This window comes from Coregonus lavaretus, assembly GCF_964263955.1.
Source record: "Coregonus lavaretus genome assembly, contig: HAP1_SCAFFOLD_417, whole genome shotgun sequence".
In the NCBI taxonomy this organism is placed as follows: Eukaryota; Metazoa; Chordata; class Actinopteri; order Salmoniformes; family Salmonidae; genus Coregonus; species Coregonus lavaretus.
In genome coordinates, this window is record NW_028156721.1 from 132085 (window position 1) to 148605 (window position 16521).

General features: G+C 43.7%; 1 protein-coding gene across 1 annotated transcript in view; it reads left to right on the plus strand.

Moving 5' to 3' along the window:
• Positions 1 to 570: 570 nt before the first annotated feature.
• The window catches only part of LOC311126042 (fibroblast growth factor receptor 3-like), a gene marked incomplete at both ends in the record, with an annotated part of 261688 nt that continues 245737 nt past the window's right edge, over positions 571 to 16521 (plus strand). Inside the window, one exon of the mRNA XM_084200070.1 lies at positions 571 to 715. Within this exon, the coding sequence (XP_084056196.1) occupies positions 571 to 715 (145 nt within the window). The remainder of the gene's footprint in view (positions 716 to 16521) is intronic.

Consider the following 16521-nt stretch of genomic DNA (forward strand, 5'->3'; position numbering starts at 1 on the left):
ACTGACTGACTGACTGGGACTAGCTGACTGACTGACTGACAGACTGGGACTAGCTGACTGACTGGGACTAGCTGACTGACTGACTGACTGACTGACTGACTGACTGACTGGGACTAGCTGACTGACTGACTGACTGACTGACTGACTGACTGACTGACTGGGACTAGCTGACTGACTGACTGACTGACTGACTGACTGACTGACTGACTGACTGGGACTAGCTGACTGACTGACTGACTGACTGGGACTAGCTGACTGACTGACTGACTGACTGGGACTAGCTGACTGACTGACTGACTGGGACTAGCTGACTGACTGACTGACTGACTGACTGGGACTAGCTGACTGACTGACTGACTGACTGGGACTAGCTGACTGACTGACTGACTGGGACTAGCTGACTGACTGACTGACTGGGACTAGCTGACTGACTGACTGACTGACTGGGACTAGCTGACTGACTGACTGACTGTTCTCTCTGTGTTTCAGGACGGTGAGGGGTACATCCGGGGCCATTTCTATGGTAACGGAGGCAGTGGTTCTGTTGGATACCCATGATGCACCGGTACGATGCCTGAGTCTGCGACAGGCTTAGTATCTCGGCGTGTAGCTACGTTGACCAGAGGAATGGTTGCTGTGTGGTGTTCTCTCTGGCTCTCCCTCCTCTTCCCTCTCTCCGTCTCCACAGCCAGACTACCTACAGTCCTGCCCACAGGTAAATACACTGCTCTTTATCAATTTTCAATTCAATTCAATTTAAGGGCTTTATTGGCATGGGAAACGTGTGTTAACATTGCCAAAGCAAGTGAAGTAGATAGTAAACAAAAGTGAAATAAACAATAAATATTAACAGTAAACATTACACTCAAAAGTTTCAAAAGAATAAAGACATTTCAAATGTCATATTATGTATATATACAGTGTTGTAACAATGTGCAAATAGTTAAAGTACAAATGGGAAAATAAATAAACATAAATATGGGTTGTATTTACAATGGTGTTTGTTCTTCACTGGTTGCCCTTTTCTTGTGGCAACAGGTCACAAATCTTGCAGCTGTGATGGCACACTGTGGTTTTTCACCCAGTAGATAAGGGAGTTTATCAAAATTGGGTTTGTTTTCGAATTCTTTGTGGATCGCTGTAATCTGAGGGAAATATGTGTCTCTAATATGGTCATACATTTGGCAGGAGGTTAGGAAGTGCAGCTCAGTTTCCACCTCATTTTGTGGGCAGTGTGCACATAGCCTGTCTTCTCTTGAGAGCCAGGTCTGCCTACGGCGGCCTTTCTCAATAGCAAGGCTGTGCTCACTGAGTCTGTACATAGTCAAAGCTTTCCTTAAGTTTGGGTCAGTCACAGTGGTCAGGTATTCTGCCACTGTGTACTCTCTGTTTAGGGCCAAATAGCATTCTAGTTTGCTCAGTTTTTTGTTAATTCTTTCCAATGTGTCAAGTCATTCTCTTTTTATTTTCTCATGATTTGGTTGGGTCTAATTGTGTTGTTGTTGTTGTTGTCCTGGGGCTGTGTGGGGTCTGTTTGTGTTTGTGAACAGAGCCCCAGGACAAGCTTACTTAGGGGACTCTTCTCCAAGTTCATCTCTCTGTAGGTGATGGCTTTGTCATGGAAGGTTTGGGAATCGCTTCCTTTTAAGTGGTTATAGAATTTAACGGCTATTTTCTGGATTTTGATAATTAGCGGGTATTGGCCTAATTCTGCTCTGCATGCATTATTTGGTGTTTTACGTTGTACACGGAGGATGTTTTTGCAGAATTCTGCATGCAGAGTCTCAATTTGGTGTTTGTCCCATTTTGTGAATTCTTGGTTGGTGAGCGGACCCCAGACCTCAGAACCATAAAGGGCAATGGGTTCTATAACTGATTCAAGTATTTTTAGCCAGATCCTAATTGGTATGTCAAATTTTATGTTCCTTTTGATGGCATAGAAGGCCCTTCTTGCCTTGTCTCTCAGATCGTTCACAGCTGTCTAGATGGAATTTGTATTTGTGGTCCTGGCAACTGGACCTTTTTTGGAACACCATTATTTTTGTCTTACTGAGATTTACTGTCAGGGCCCAGGTCTGACAGAATCTGTGCAGAAGATCTAGGTGCTGCTGTAGGCCCTCCTTGGTTGGTGACAGAAGCACCAGATCATCAGCAAACAGAAGACATTTGACTTCAGATTCTAGTAGGGTGAGGCCGGGTGCTGCAGACTGTTCTAGTGCCCTCACCAATTCGTTGATATATATGTTGAAGAGGGTGGGGCTTAAACTGCATCCCTGTCTCACCCCACGGCCCTGTGGAAAGAAATGTGTGTGTTTTTTGCCAATTTTAACCGCACACTTGTTGTTTGTGTACATGGATTTTATAATGTCGTATGTTTTTCCCCCAACCCCACTTTCCATCAATTTGTATAGCAGACCCTCATGCCAAATTGAGTCAAAAGCTTTTTTGAAATCTACAAAGCATGAGAAGACTTTGCCTTTGTTTTGGTTTGTTTGTTTGTCAATTAGGGTGTGCAGGGTGAATACGTGGTCTGTCGTACGGTAATTTGGTAAAAAGCCAATTTGACATTTGCTCAGTACATTGTTTTCACTGAGGAAATGAACTAGTCTGCTGTTAATGATAATGCAGAGGATTTTCCCAAGGTTGCTGTTGACGCATATCCCACGGTAGTTATTGGGGTCAAATTTGTCTCCACTTTTGTGGATTGGGGTGATCAGTCCTTGGTTCCAAATATTGGGGAAGATGCCAGAGCTAAGGATGATGTTAAAGAGTTTAAGTATAGCTAATTGAAATTTGTGGTCTGTATATTTTATCATTTCATTGAGGATACCATCAACACCACAGGACTTTTTGGGTTGGAGGGTTTGTATTTTGTCCTGTAGTTCATTCAATGTAATTGGAGAATCCAGTGGGTTCTGGTAGTCTTTAATAGTTGATTCTAAGATTTGCATTTGATCATGTATATTTTTTTGCTGTTTGTTCTCTGTTATAGGGCCAAAAAGATTGGAGAAGTGGTTTACCCATACATCTCAGTTTTGGATAGATAGCTCTTCGTGTTGTTGTTTGTTTAGTGTTTTCCAATTTTCCCAGAAGTGGTTAGAGTCTATGGATTCTTCAATTACATTGAGCTGATTTCTGACATGCTGTTCCTTCTTTTTCCATAGTGTATTTCTGTATTGTTTTAGTGATTCACCATAGTGAAGGCGTAGGCTCAGGTTTTCTGGGTCTCTATGTTTTTGGTTGGATAGGTTTCTCAATTTCTTTCTTAGGTTTTTGCATTCTTCATCAAACCATTTATCACTGTTATTACTTTTCTTTGGTTTTCTGTTAGAGATGTTTAGATTTGATAGGGAAGCTGAGAGGTCAAATATACTGTTTAGGTTTTCTACTGCCAAGTTTACACCTTCACTATTACAGTGGAACGTTTTGTCCAGGAAGTTGTCTAGAATGGATTGAATTTGTTGTTTCTTAATTGTTTTTTGGTAGGTTTCAACAGTACTTTCCTTCCATCTATAGCATTTCTTAATATTATTCAGTTCCTTTGGCTTTGATGCCTCATGATTGAGTATTGCTCTGTTCAAGTAGACTGTGATTTTGCTGTGGTCTGATAGGGGTGTCAGTGGGCTGACTGTGAACGCTCTGAGAGACTCTGGGTTGAGGTCAGTGATAAAGTGGTCTACAGTACTACTGCCAAGAGATGAGCTATAGGTGTACCTACCATAGGAGTCCCCTCGAAGCCTACCATTGACTATGTACATACCCAGTGTGCGACAGAGCTGCAGGAGTCGTGACCCGTTTTTGTTGGTTATTTTGTCGTAGTTGTGCCTAGGGGGGCATATGGGGGAGGGAATGCTGTCACCTCCAGGTAAGTGTTTGTCCCCCTGTGTGCTGAGGGTGTCAGGTTCTTGTCCAGTTCTGGCATTTAGGTCGCCACAGACTAGTACATGTCCCTGGGTCTGGAAATGATTGATTTCCCCCTCCAGGATGGAGAGACTGTCTTCATTAAAGTATGGGGATTCTAGTGGGGGGATATAGGTAGCACACAGGAGGACATTTTTCTCAGTTGAGATAATTTCCTTTTGAATTTCTAACCAAATGTAAAATGTTCCTGTTTTGATTAATTTAATAGAGTGAGTTAGGTCTGCTCTATACCAAATTAGCATACCCCCTGAGTCCCTTCCCTGTTTCACACCTGGTAGTTTGGTGGATGGGACTACCAGCTCTCTGTAACCTAGAGGGCAACCAGTGGGTCCGTCTCCTCTATACCATGTTTCTTGTAGGATGACAATGTCTGTATTTCCGATTTCTTTGGTGAAGTCCAGATTCCTGCTCTTTAGGCCAAAGGCAGATGACCTCTGGCCTTGGATATTCCAGGATGAAATAGTGAAGGCTTTGTGTTCCATAAAGTGTCTAATGTTGTTATCTCTCTCTCTCTCTCTCTCTCTCTCTCTCTCTCTCTCTCTCTCTCTCTCTCTCTCTCTCTCTCTCTCTCTCTCTCTCTCTCTCTCTCTCTCTCTCTCTCTCTCTCTCTCTCTCTCTCTCTCTCTCTCTCTCTCTCTCTCTCTCTCTCTCTCTCTCTCTCTCTCTCTCTCTCTCTCTCTCTCTCTCTCTCTCTCTCTCTCTCTCTCTCTCTCTCTCCCTCTCTCTCTATGTATATACACTACTGTTCAAAAGTTTGGGGTCACTTAGAAATGTCCTTGTTTTCCATGAAAACATACATGAAATGAGTTTGAATAGGAAATATAGCAAAATGCATAGGAAATGTAGTCATTGACAATGTTAGAAATAATGATTTTTAATTGAAATAATAATAATGTCCTTCAATCTTTGCTTTCGTCAAAGAATACTCTATTTGCAGAAATTACACCCTTGCAGACCTTTGGCATTCTAGTTGTCAATTTGTTGAGGTAATCTGAAGAGATTTCACCCCATGCTTCCTGAAGCATCTCCCACAAATTGGATTGGCTTGATGGGCACTTCTTACGTACCATACGGTCAAGCTGCTCCCACAACAGCTCAATAGGGTTGAGATCCGGTGACTGTGCTGGCCACTACATTATAGACAGAATACCAGCTGACTGCTTCTTCCCTATATAGTTCTTGCATAGTTTGGAGCTGTGCTTTGGGTCATTGTCCTGTTGTAGGAGGAAATTGGCTCCAATCAAGCGCCGTCCACAGGGTATGGCATGGCGTTGCAAAATGGAGTGATAGCCTTCCTTCTTCAAGATCCCGTTTACCCTGTACAGCTCTCCCACTTAACCACCACCAAAGCACCCCCAGACCATCACATTTCCATGCTTGAAAAGCATCTTTTCATTTGGTCTGCGTCTCACAAATGTTCTTCTTTGTGATCCGAACACTTCAAACTTCGATTTTTCTGTCCATAACACTTTTTTCCAATCTTCCTCTGTCCAGTGTCTTGTTATTTTGCCCCTCTTAATCTTTTATTTTTATTGGCCAGTCTGAGATATGGCTTTTTCTTTGCAACTCTGCGTAGAAGGTCAGCATCCCGGAGTCGCCTCTTCACTGTTGAGGTTGAGATTGGTGTTTTGCAGGTACTATTTAATTAAGCTGCCAGTTGAGGACCTGTGAGGCGTCTGTTTCTTAAACTAGACACTCTAATGTATTTGTCCTCTTGCTCAGTTGTGCACCGGGGCCTCCCACTCCTCTTTCTATTCTGGTTAGAGCCAGTTTGCGCTGTTCTGTGAAGGGAGTAGTACACAGCGTTGTACGAGATCTTCAGTTTCTTGGCAATTTCTCGCATAGAATAGCCTTCATTTCTCAGAACAAGAATAGACTGACGAGTTTCAGAAGAAAGTTATTTGTTTTTGGCCATTTTGAGCCTGTAATCGAACCCACAATTGCTGATGCTCCAGAAACTCAACTAGTCTCAAGAAGTCCAGTTTTATTGCTTCTTAATCACCACAACAGTTTTCAGCTGTGCTAACATAATTGCAAAAGGTTTTTTTAATGATCAATTAGCCTTTTAAAATGATAAACTTGGACTAGCAAACACAACGTGCCATTGGAACACAGGACTGATGGTTGCTGATAATGGGCCTCTGTACGCCTACGTAGATATTCCATTAAAATTCAGCCATTTCCAGCTACAATAGCCATTTACAACATTAACAATGTCTACACTGTATTTCTGATCAATTTGATGTTATTTTAATGGACAAAAAAATTGCTTTTCTTTCGAAAACAAGGACATTTCTAAGTGACCCCAAACATTTGAACGGTAGTGTATATATATATATATATATATATATATATATATATATATATATATATATATCCACAGTATATATATATATATATATATATATATATATATATATATATATATATATATATATATATATATATATATATATATATAGTTCCAGTCAGAAGTTTGGACACACATACTCAATCAAGGGTTTTTCTTTATTTTTACTATAATAGTGAAGACATCAAAACCATGAAATAACACATATGGAATCATGTAGTAACCAAAATGGTGTTAAACAAATCAAAATATATGATATATTTCAGATTCTTCGAATAGCCACCCTTTGCCTTGATGACAGCTTTGCACGCTCTTGGCATTCTCTCAACCAGCTTCACCTGGAATGCTTTTCCAACAGTCTTGAAGGAGTTCCCACATATGCTGAGCACTTGTTGGCTGCTTTTCCTTCACTCTGCCGTCCGACTCATCCCAAACCATCTCAATTGTGTTGAGGTCGGGGGATTGTGGAGGCCAGGTCATCTGATGCAGCACTCCATCACTCTCCTTCTTGGTAAAATAGCCCTTACACAGCCTGGAGGTGTGTTGGGTCATTGTCCTGTTGAAAAACAAATGATAGTCCCACTAAGCCCAAACCAGATGGGATGGCATATCGCTGCAGAATGCTGTGGTAGCCATGCTGGTTAAGTGTGCCTTAAATTCTAAATACATCACAGACAGTGTCACCAGCAAAGCACCCGCACACCATAACACCTCCTCCTTCATGCTTTACGTTGGAAACTACACATGCTGAGATCATCCGTTCACCCACCCCTTGTCTCACAAAGACACTGCATTTGGAACCAAAAATCTCCAATTTGGACTCCAGACCAAAGGACAAATTTCCACTAGTCTAATGTCCATTGCTCGTGTTTCTTGGCCCAAGCAGGTCTCTTCTTCTTATTGGTGTCCTTTAGTAGTGGTTTCTTTGCAACAATTCGACCATGAAGGCCTGATTCACACAGTCCCCTCTGAACAGTTGATGTTGAGATGTGTCTGTGACTTGAACTCTGTGAAGCATTTATTTGGGCTGCAATTTCTGAGGCTGGTAACTCTAATGAACTTATCCTCTGCAGCAGAGGTAACTCTGGGTCTTCCATTCCTGTGGCGGTCCTCATGAGAGCCAGTTTCATCATAGCGCTTAATGGTTTTTGAGACTGCACTTGAAGAAACTTAGTAAGTTCTTGAAATGTTCCGTATTGACTGACCTTCATGTCTTAAAGTAATGGGCTGTCTTCTGTTTACCCCCTACTTTGTCACAACACAACTGATTCGCTCAAACACATTAAGATGGAAAGAAATTCCACAAATGTACTTTTAACAAGGCACACCTGTAATTGAAATGCATTCCAGGTGACTACCTCATGAAGCTGGTTGAGAGAATGCCAAGAGTGTGCAAAGCTGTCATCAAGGCAAAGGGTGGCTATTTGAAGAATCTCAAATATAAAATATATGTTGATTTGTTGAACACTTTTTTGGTTACTACATGATTCCATATGTGTTATTTCATAGTTTTGATGTCTTCACTATTATTCTACAAATAAAGAAAAACCCTTGAATGAGTAGGTTTGTCCAAATGATTGACTGGTAGTGTATAGATATATATATATTTATCTATCATTGATGAGAGAATGCCTACACAAATTCCTCAGAAAGTATCTTCCAAATGTCCGTCTGTCTCTCTGTACAGCTTGTCTGTCTTTCTGTACAGCGTGTTTCTTGTCTGACTAGCCTTCTCACTTCTTGAAATGTTTTTCCATTTTGTTCTGCTGACAACAACGTTTCATTTCACATGCTTTTAACTTCTACTTTCAAAAGGCCTACATTCAGTTGATATTCTTATGGTGCTTGTCATGGTGTTTGGTTGGTTGGTTAAGCTCCTCAGCATAGTGTGTTTCTGTACCTCCTGGCAGATCAGTCCAATAAAAACCTTTCAGTGTTTGCTTTCATCTCTTTCTCGTTGCACAAAAAACCAACACACACAGTCATCTGTTCTGAGACAACAGACACACACAGTCATCTGTTCTGAGACAACATACACACACAGTCATCTGTTCTGAGACAACAGACACACACAGTCATCTGTTCTGAGACAACAGACACACACAGTCATCTGTTCTGAGACAACACACACACACAGTCATCTGTTCTGAGACAACAGACATACACAGTCATCTGTTCTGAGACAACAGACACACACAGTCATCTGTTCTGAGACAACAGACACACACAGTCATCTGTTCTGAGACAACATACACACACAGTCATCTGTTCTGAGACAACAGACACACACAGTCATCGGTTCTGAGACAACAGACACACACAGTCATCTGTTCTGAGACAACATACACACACAGTCATCTGTTCTGAGACAACAGACACACACACACAGTCATCTGTTCTTAGACAACAGACACACATAGTAATCTGTTCTGAGACAACAGACACACACAGTCATGTGTTCGGAGACAACAGACACACACAGTCATCTGTTCTGAGACAACAGACACACACAGTCATCTGTTCTGAGACAACAGACATACACACAGTAATCTGTTCTGAGACAACAGACACACACAGTCATCTGATCTGAGACAACAGACATACACACAGTAATCTGTTCGGAGACAACAGACACACACAGTCATCTGTTCTGAGACAACAGACATACACACAGTCATCTGTTCTTAGACAACGGACACACATAGTAATCTGTTCTGAGACAACAGACACACACAGTCATCTGTTCTGAGACAACAGACACACAGTCATCTGTTCTGAGACAACAGACACACACAGTCATCTGTTCTGAGACAACTGACACACACAGTCATCTGTTCTGAGACAACTGACACACACAGTCATCTGTTCTGAGACAACTGACACACACAGTCATCTGTTCTGAGACAACTGACACACACAGTCATCTGTTCTGAGACAACTGACACACACAGTCATCTGTTCTGAGACAACTGACACACACAGTCATCTGTTCTGAGACAACAGACACACACAGTCATCTGTTCTGAGACAACAGACACACACAGTCATCTGTTCTGAGACAACTGACACACACAGTCATCTGTTCTGAGACAACTGACACACACAGTCATCTGTTCTGAGACAACAGACACACACTGTCATCTGTTCTGAGACAACATACACACACAGTCATCTGTTCTGAGACAACAGACACACACAGTCATCGGTTCTGAGACAACAGACACACACAGTCATCTGTTCTGAGACAACATACACACACAGTCATCTGTTCTGAGACAACAGACACACACACACAGTCATCTGTTCTTAGACAACAGACACACATAGTAATCTGTTCTGAGACAACAGACACACACAGTCATCTGTTCGGAGACAACAGACACACACAGTCATCTGTTCTGAGACAACAGACACACACAGTCATCTGTTCTGAGACAACAGACATACACACAGTAATCTGTTCTGAGACAACAGACACACACAGTCATCTGATCTGAGACAACAGACATACACACAGTAATCTGTTCGGAGACAACAGACACACACAGTCATCTGTTCTGAGACAACAGACATACACACAGTCATCTGTTCTTAGACAACAGACACACATAGTAATCTGTTCTGAGACAACAGACACACACAGTCATCTGTTCTGAGACAACAGACACACAGTCATCTGTTCTGAGACAACAGACACACACAGTCATCTGTTCTGAGACAACTGACACACACAGTCATCTGTTCTGAGACAACTGACACACACAGTCATCTGTTCTGAGACAACTGACACACACAGTCATCTGTTCTGAGACAACTGACACACACAGTCATCTGTTCTGAGACAACTGACACACACAGTCATCTGTTCTGAGACAACTGACACACACAGTCATCTGTTCTGAGACAACAGACACACACAGTCATCTGTTCTGAGACAACAGACACACACAGTCATCTGTTCTGAGACAACTGACACACACAGTCATCTGTTCTGAGACAACTGACACACACAGTCATCTGTTCTGAGACAACAGACACACACAGTCATCTGTTCTGAGACAATATACACACACAGTCATCTGTTCTGAGACAACAGACACACATAGTAATCTGTTCTGAGACAACAGACACACACAGTCATCTGTTCTTAGACAACAGACATACATAGTAATCTGTTCTGAGACAACAGACACACACAGTCATCTGTTCTGAGACAACAGACACACACAGTCATCTGTTCTGAGACAACAGACACACACAGTCATCTGTTCTGAGACAACAGACACACACAGTCATCTGTTCTGAGACAACTGACACACACAGTCATCTGTTCTGAGACAACTGACACACACAGTCATCTGTTCTGAGACAACTGACACACACAGTCATCTGTTCTGAGACAACAGACACACACAGTCATCTGTTCTGAGACAACTGAGACACACAGTCATCTGTTCTGAGACAACAGACACACACAGTCATCTGTTCTGAGACAACAGACACACACAGTCATCTGTTCTGAGACAACTGACACACACAGTCATCTGTTCTGAGACAACTGACACACACAGTCATCTGTTCTGAGACAACTGACACACACAGTCATCTGTTCTGAGACAACTGACACACACAGTCATCTGTTCTGAGACAACAGACACACACAGTCATCTGTTCTGGGGATGACTTATTATAGCAGTAGGCTAGCAGTGGGGATGACTGAGGATAGCCAGTGGGGATGACTGAGGGTAGCCAGTGGGGATGACTGAGGATAGCCAGTGGGGATGACTGAGGATAGCCAGTGGGGATGACTGAGGATAGCCAGTGGGGATGACTGAGGATAGCCAGTGGGGATGACTGAGGATAGCCAGTGGGGATGACTGAGGATAGCCAGTGGGGATGACTGAGGATAACCAGTGGCGATGACTGAGGATAGCCAGTGGGGATGACTGAGGATAACCAGTGGGGATGACTGAGGATAGCCAGTGGGGATGACTGAGGATAGCCAGTGGGGATGACTGAGGATAACCAGTGGTGGAAAAAGTACCCAACTGTCATACTTGAGTAAACGTAAAGATACCTTAATAGAAAATGACTCAAGTAAAAGTGAAAGTCACCCTGTAAAATAATACTTGAGTAAAGGTCTAAAAGTATTTGGTTTTAAATATACTTAAGTATCAAAAGTAAATGTAATTGCTCAAATATACTTAAGGATCAAATGTAAAAGAAAATATATACATCTTTTCAAATTCCTTATATTAAGCAAACCAGACGGCACCATTATCTTGTTTGTTTTTAATTTGCGGATAGCCAGCAGACATCATTTACAAACGAAACATGTGTGTTTAGTGAGTCCATCAGATCAGAGGCAGTAGGGATAACTGATGATAGCAGTGGGGATGACTGATGATAGCAGTAGTCTAGAAGTGGGGATGACTGATGATAGCAGTAGTCTAGAAGTGGGGATGACTGATGATAGCAGTGGGGATGACTGATGATAGCAGTAGTCTAGAAGTGGGGATGACTGAGGCTAGCAGTGGGGATGACTGATGATAGCAGTGGGGATGACTGATGATAGCAGTGGGGATGACTGATGATAGCAGTGGGGATGACTGATGATAGCAGTAGTCTAGAAGTGGGGATGACTGAGGCTAGCAGTGGGGATGACTGATGATAGCAGTAGTCTAGAAGTGGGGATGACTGATGATAGCAGTAGTCTAGAAGTGGGGATGACTGAGGCTAGCAGTGGGGATGACTGATGATAGCAGTGGGGATGACTGATGATAGCAGTGGGGATGACTGATGATAGCAGTAGTCTAGAAGTGGGGATGACTGAGGCTAGCAGTGGGGATGACTGATGATAGCAGTGGGGATGACTGATGATAGCAGTGGGGATGACTGATGATAGCAGTAGTCTAGAAGTGGGGATGACTGAGGCTAGCAGTGGGGATGACTGATGATAGCAGTAGTCTAGAAGTGGGGATGACTGATGATAGCAGTGGGGAGGAATGATGATAGCAGTGGGGAGGAATGATGATAGCAGTAGTCTAGAAGTGGGGATGACTGATGATAGCAGTAGTCTAGAAGTGGGGATAACTGAGGCTAGCAGTGGGGATGACTGATGATAGCAGTGGGGATGACTGATGATAGCAGTGGGGAGGAATGATGATAGCAGTGGGGATGACTGATGATAGCAGTGGGGAGGAATGATGATAGCAGTGGGGATGACTGATGATAGCAGTGGGGAGGAATGATGATAGCAGTGGGGATGACTGATGATAGCAGTGGGGAGGAATGATGATAGCAGTGGGGATGACTGATGATAGCAGTGGGGAGGAATGATGATAGCAGTGGGGATGACTGATGATAGCAGTGGGGAGGAATGATGATAGCAGTGGGGATGACTGATGATAGCAGTAGTCTAGAAGTGGGGATAACTGAGGCTAGCAGTGGAGATGACTGAGGCTAGCAGTAAAAATGCTAACTTACGGGTCCTTCCCAACAATGCAGACAGGGAGTAAACAACAGGTGTAGACTAACAGTGAAATGCTAACTTACGGGTCCTTCCCAACAATGCAGACAGGGAGTAACATAGCTATATACAGGGAGTACCAGTACTGAGTTGATGTGCAGGGGTACGAGGTAATAACATGGCTATATACAGGGAGTACCAGTACTGAGTTGATGTGCAGGGGTACGAGGTAATAACATGGCTATATACAGGGAGTACCAGTACTGAGTTGATGTGCAGGGGTACGAGGTAAGAACATGGCTATATACAGGGAGTAGCAGTACTGAGTTGATGTGCAGGGGTACGAGGTAATAACATGGCTATATACAGGGAGTAGCAGTACTGAGTTGATGTGCAGGGGTACGAGGTAAGAACATGGCTATATACAGGGAGTAGCAGTACTGAGTTGATGTGCAGGGGTACGAGGTAAGAACATGGCTATATACAGGGAGTAGCAGTACTGAGTTGATGTGCAGGGGTACGAGGTGATAGCATGGCTATATACAGGGAGTACCAGTACTGAGTCGATGTGCAGGGGTACGAGGTAATAACATAGCTATATACAGGGAGTACCAGTACTGAGTCGATATACAGGGGGTACGAGGTAATAACATGGCTATATACAGGGAGTACCAGTACTGAGTCGATATACAGGGGGTACCAGGTAATAACATGGCTATATACAGGGAGTACCAGTACTGAGTCGATATACAGGGGGTACCAGGTAATAACATGGCTATATACAGGGAGTACCAGTACTGAGTCGATATACAGGGGGTACGAGGTAAGAACATGGCTATATACAGGGAGTAGCAGTACTGAGTTGATGTGCAGGGGTACGAGGTAAGAACATGGCTATATACAGGGAGTAGCAGTACTGAGTTGATGTGCAGGGGTACGAGGTAAGAACATGGCTATATACAGGGAGTAGCAGTACTGAGTTGATGTGCAGGGGTACGAGGTAAGAACATGGCTATATACAGGGAGTAGCAGTACTGAGTCGATGTGTAGGGGGTACGAGGTAATTGAGGTAATATGTACATATACAGTAGGTAGGGGTAAAGTGACTAGGCAACAGGATAGATAAACGGCAGCAGTGTATGTGATGAGTCATAGTGCAAAAACTGTCAATGCAGGTAGCTATTGGTTAACTATTTAACTAACAATTTAGCAGTTTTATGGCTTGGGGGTAGAAACTGTTAAGGGTCCTGTTGGTTTCATACTTGGTGCATCGGTACTGCTTGCTGTGCGGTAGCAGAGAGAACAGCCTGACTTGGGTGGCTGGAGTCTTGACAATTTTTAGGGCCTTCTTCTGACACTGCTTGGTATAGAGGTCCTGCATGGCAGGGAGTTCGGCCCCAGTGATGTACTGGGCCGTACGCACTACCCTCTAGCGCCTTGCAGTCGGATGCCAAGTAGTTGCTGTACCAAGCAGAGATGCAGCCAGTGAAGATGCTCTCAACGGTGCAGCTGTAGAATGTTTTGAGGATCTGAGGGCCCATGCCAAATCTTTTCAGTCTCCTGAGGGGGAAGAGGTGTTGTAGTGACGTCTTCATGACTGTGTTGGTGTGTGTGGACCATGGTAATTTACATTTACATTTACATTTTAGTCATTTAGCAGACCCTCTTATCCAGAGCGACTTACAGTTAGTGAGTGCGTACATTTACCCAAGTGATGTGGACGACGAAGAACTAGAAGTTCTCTACCCACTACAGCCCCGTCAATGTGGATGGGGGCGTGTTCGGCCCTCTGTTTCCTGTAGTCCACGATCAGCTCCTTTGTCTTTCTGACGTTGAGGGAGAGGTTGTTGTCCTGGTACCACATTGCCAGGTCTCTGACCTCCTCCCTATAGGTTGTCTCATCGTCTTCAGTGATCAGGCCTACCACTGTTGTGTTGTCAGCAAACTTAATTATGGTGTTGGAGTCGTGCCTGGCCACGCAGCCGTGGGTGAACAGGGAGTACAGGAGGGGACTAAGCAAGCACCCCTGAGGGGCCCCCGTGTTGAGAATCAACGTGGCAGATGTTGTTGCCTACCCTTACCACCTGGGGGTGGCCCGTCAGGAAGTCCAGGATCCAGTTGCAGAGGGAGGTGTTTAGTCCCAGGGTCCTTAACTTAGTGATGAGCTTTGTGGGCACTATGATGTTGAACACTGAGCTGTAGTCAATGAACAACATTCTCACATAGGTGTTCCTTTTGTCCAGGTGAGAAAGGGCAGTGTGGAGTGCGATTGAGATTGCGTCATCTGTGGATCTGTTGGGGCGGTATGTGAATTGGAGTGGGTCTAGTGTTTCCGGGATGATGGTGTTGATGTGAGCCATGACCAGCCTTTCAAAGCACTTTTGTATGGACTTGGGGACTGTGAAGAGACCTCTGGTGGCATGTCTTGTGGGGTATGCATGGGTGTCTGAGCTGTGCGCCAGTAGTTCAAACAGACAGCTCGGTGCGTTCAACATGTCAATACCTCTTATAAATACAAGGAGTGATGAAGTCAATCTCTCCTCCAGTTTGAGCCAGAGAAGATTGACATGCATATTATTAATGTTAGCTCTCAGTGTACATCCAAGGGCCAGCCGTGCTGCCTTCTTCTGAGCCAATTGCAATTTTCCTAAGTCCCTTTTTGTGGCACCTGACCACACGACTGAACAGTTGTCCAGGTGCAACAAAACTAGGGCCTGTAGGATTTGGCTTGTTGATAGTGCTGTTAAGAAGGTAGAGCAGCGCTTTATTATGGACAGACTTCTCCCAATCTTAGCTACTGATGTATCTGTCACGCCTGCTCCCGTTCCCCCTCCCTGGTGCTCGAGGGCGCCAGGCTGCCCATCATTACGCACACCTGTCACCATCTTTACGCTCATCGGCGCTCATTGGACTCACCTGGACTCCTTCCCTTTGTTAATGGTCCCCCATATCTGTCTGTTCCTCTGTTTGATCCCTGTGTCAGCATTGATGTTGTTTTGTTTCCCCTGTCCGGACGCTGTCCGTGTTTTGTTTCATGTTTATATTAAACATTCACTCCCTGTACCTGCTTCTCGTCTCCCAGCATCGGTCATTAAAGTATCAATATGTTTGACCATGAGAGTTTACAATCCAGGGTTACTCCAAGCAGTTTAGTCACCTCAACTTGCTCAATTTCCACATTATTTATTACAATATTTAGTTGAGGTTTAGGCTTTAGTCGATGATTTGTCCTAAATACAATGATTTTAGTGGACTTCTTGCTAGGGCACCGCCTCAGTGCTAACAGTATAAATCTGGTTCATAGGCACATGATTACTGCATACAATAGCTGTAGGATCAGCAGAGGCGTTCAGGGCAGTTAGAGGGACATAAATTAGGTTATGCCCCTGGTATAATGTACATTTGCTGAAGCATCATGACAACTCAGCGTCACAATGGTAGGGATTATCTGAGCTGGGCTTTGGGTCATTGATAAGTCATTGTCTCAACACAGCCTTATAATGCTGTGAAAGGATCCAGGAACCCAAATGATTTGGGTGGATCCCATCCTCCTTATAAAACGTGTTTTGTTTCCAAAAGGTATCGAAATTGTCATCAAAAGTTACTCCCATTGAGCTGCAATAATCACGTAGCCATTTGTGAATAGAAATAATCCTGCTAAAGTGTTCAATGCCACGATTCAGAGAGGGCACAGGGCAAGATATGATGGATATTTTATTTGTGTCTAGCAGAGAGTCAATCAGCTCTTCAAAATCCAGTTTCAACTGTTCAGAGCTGCCCT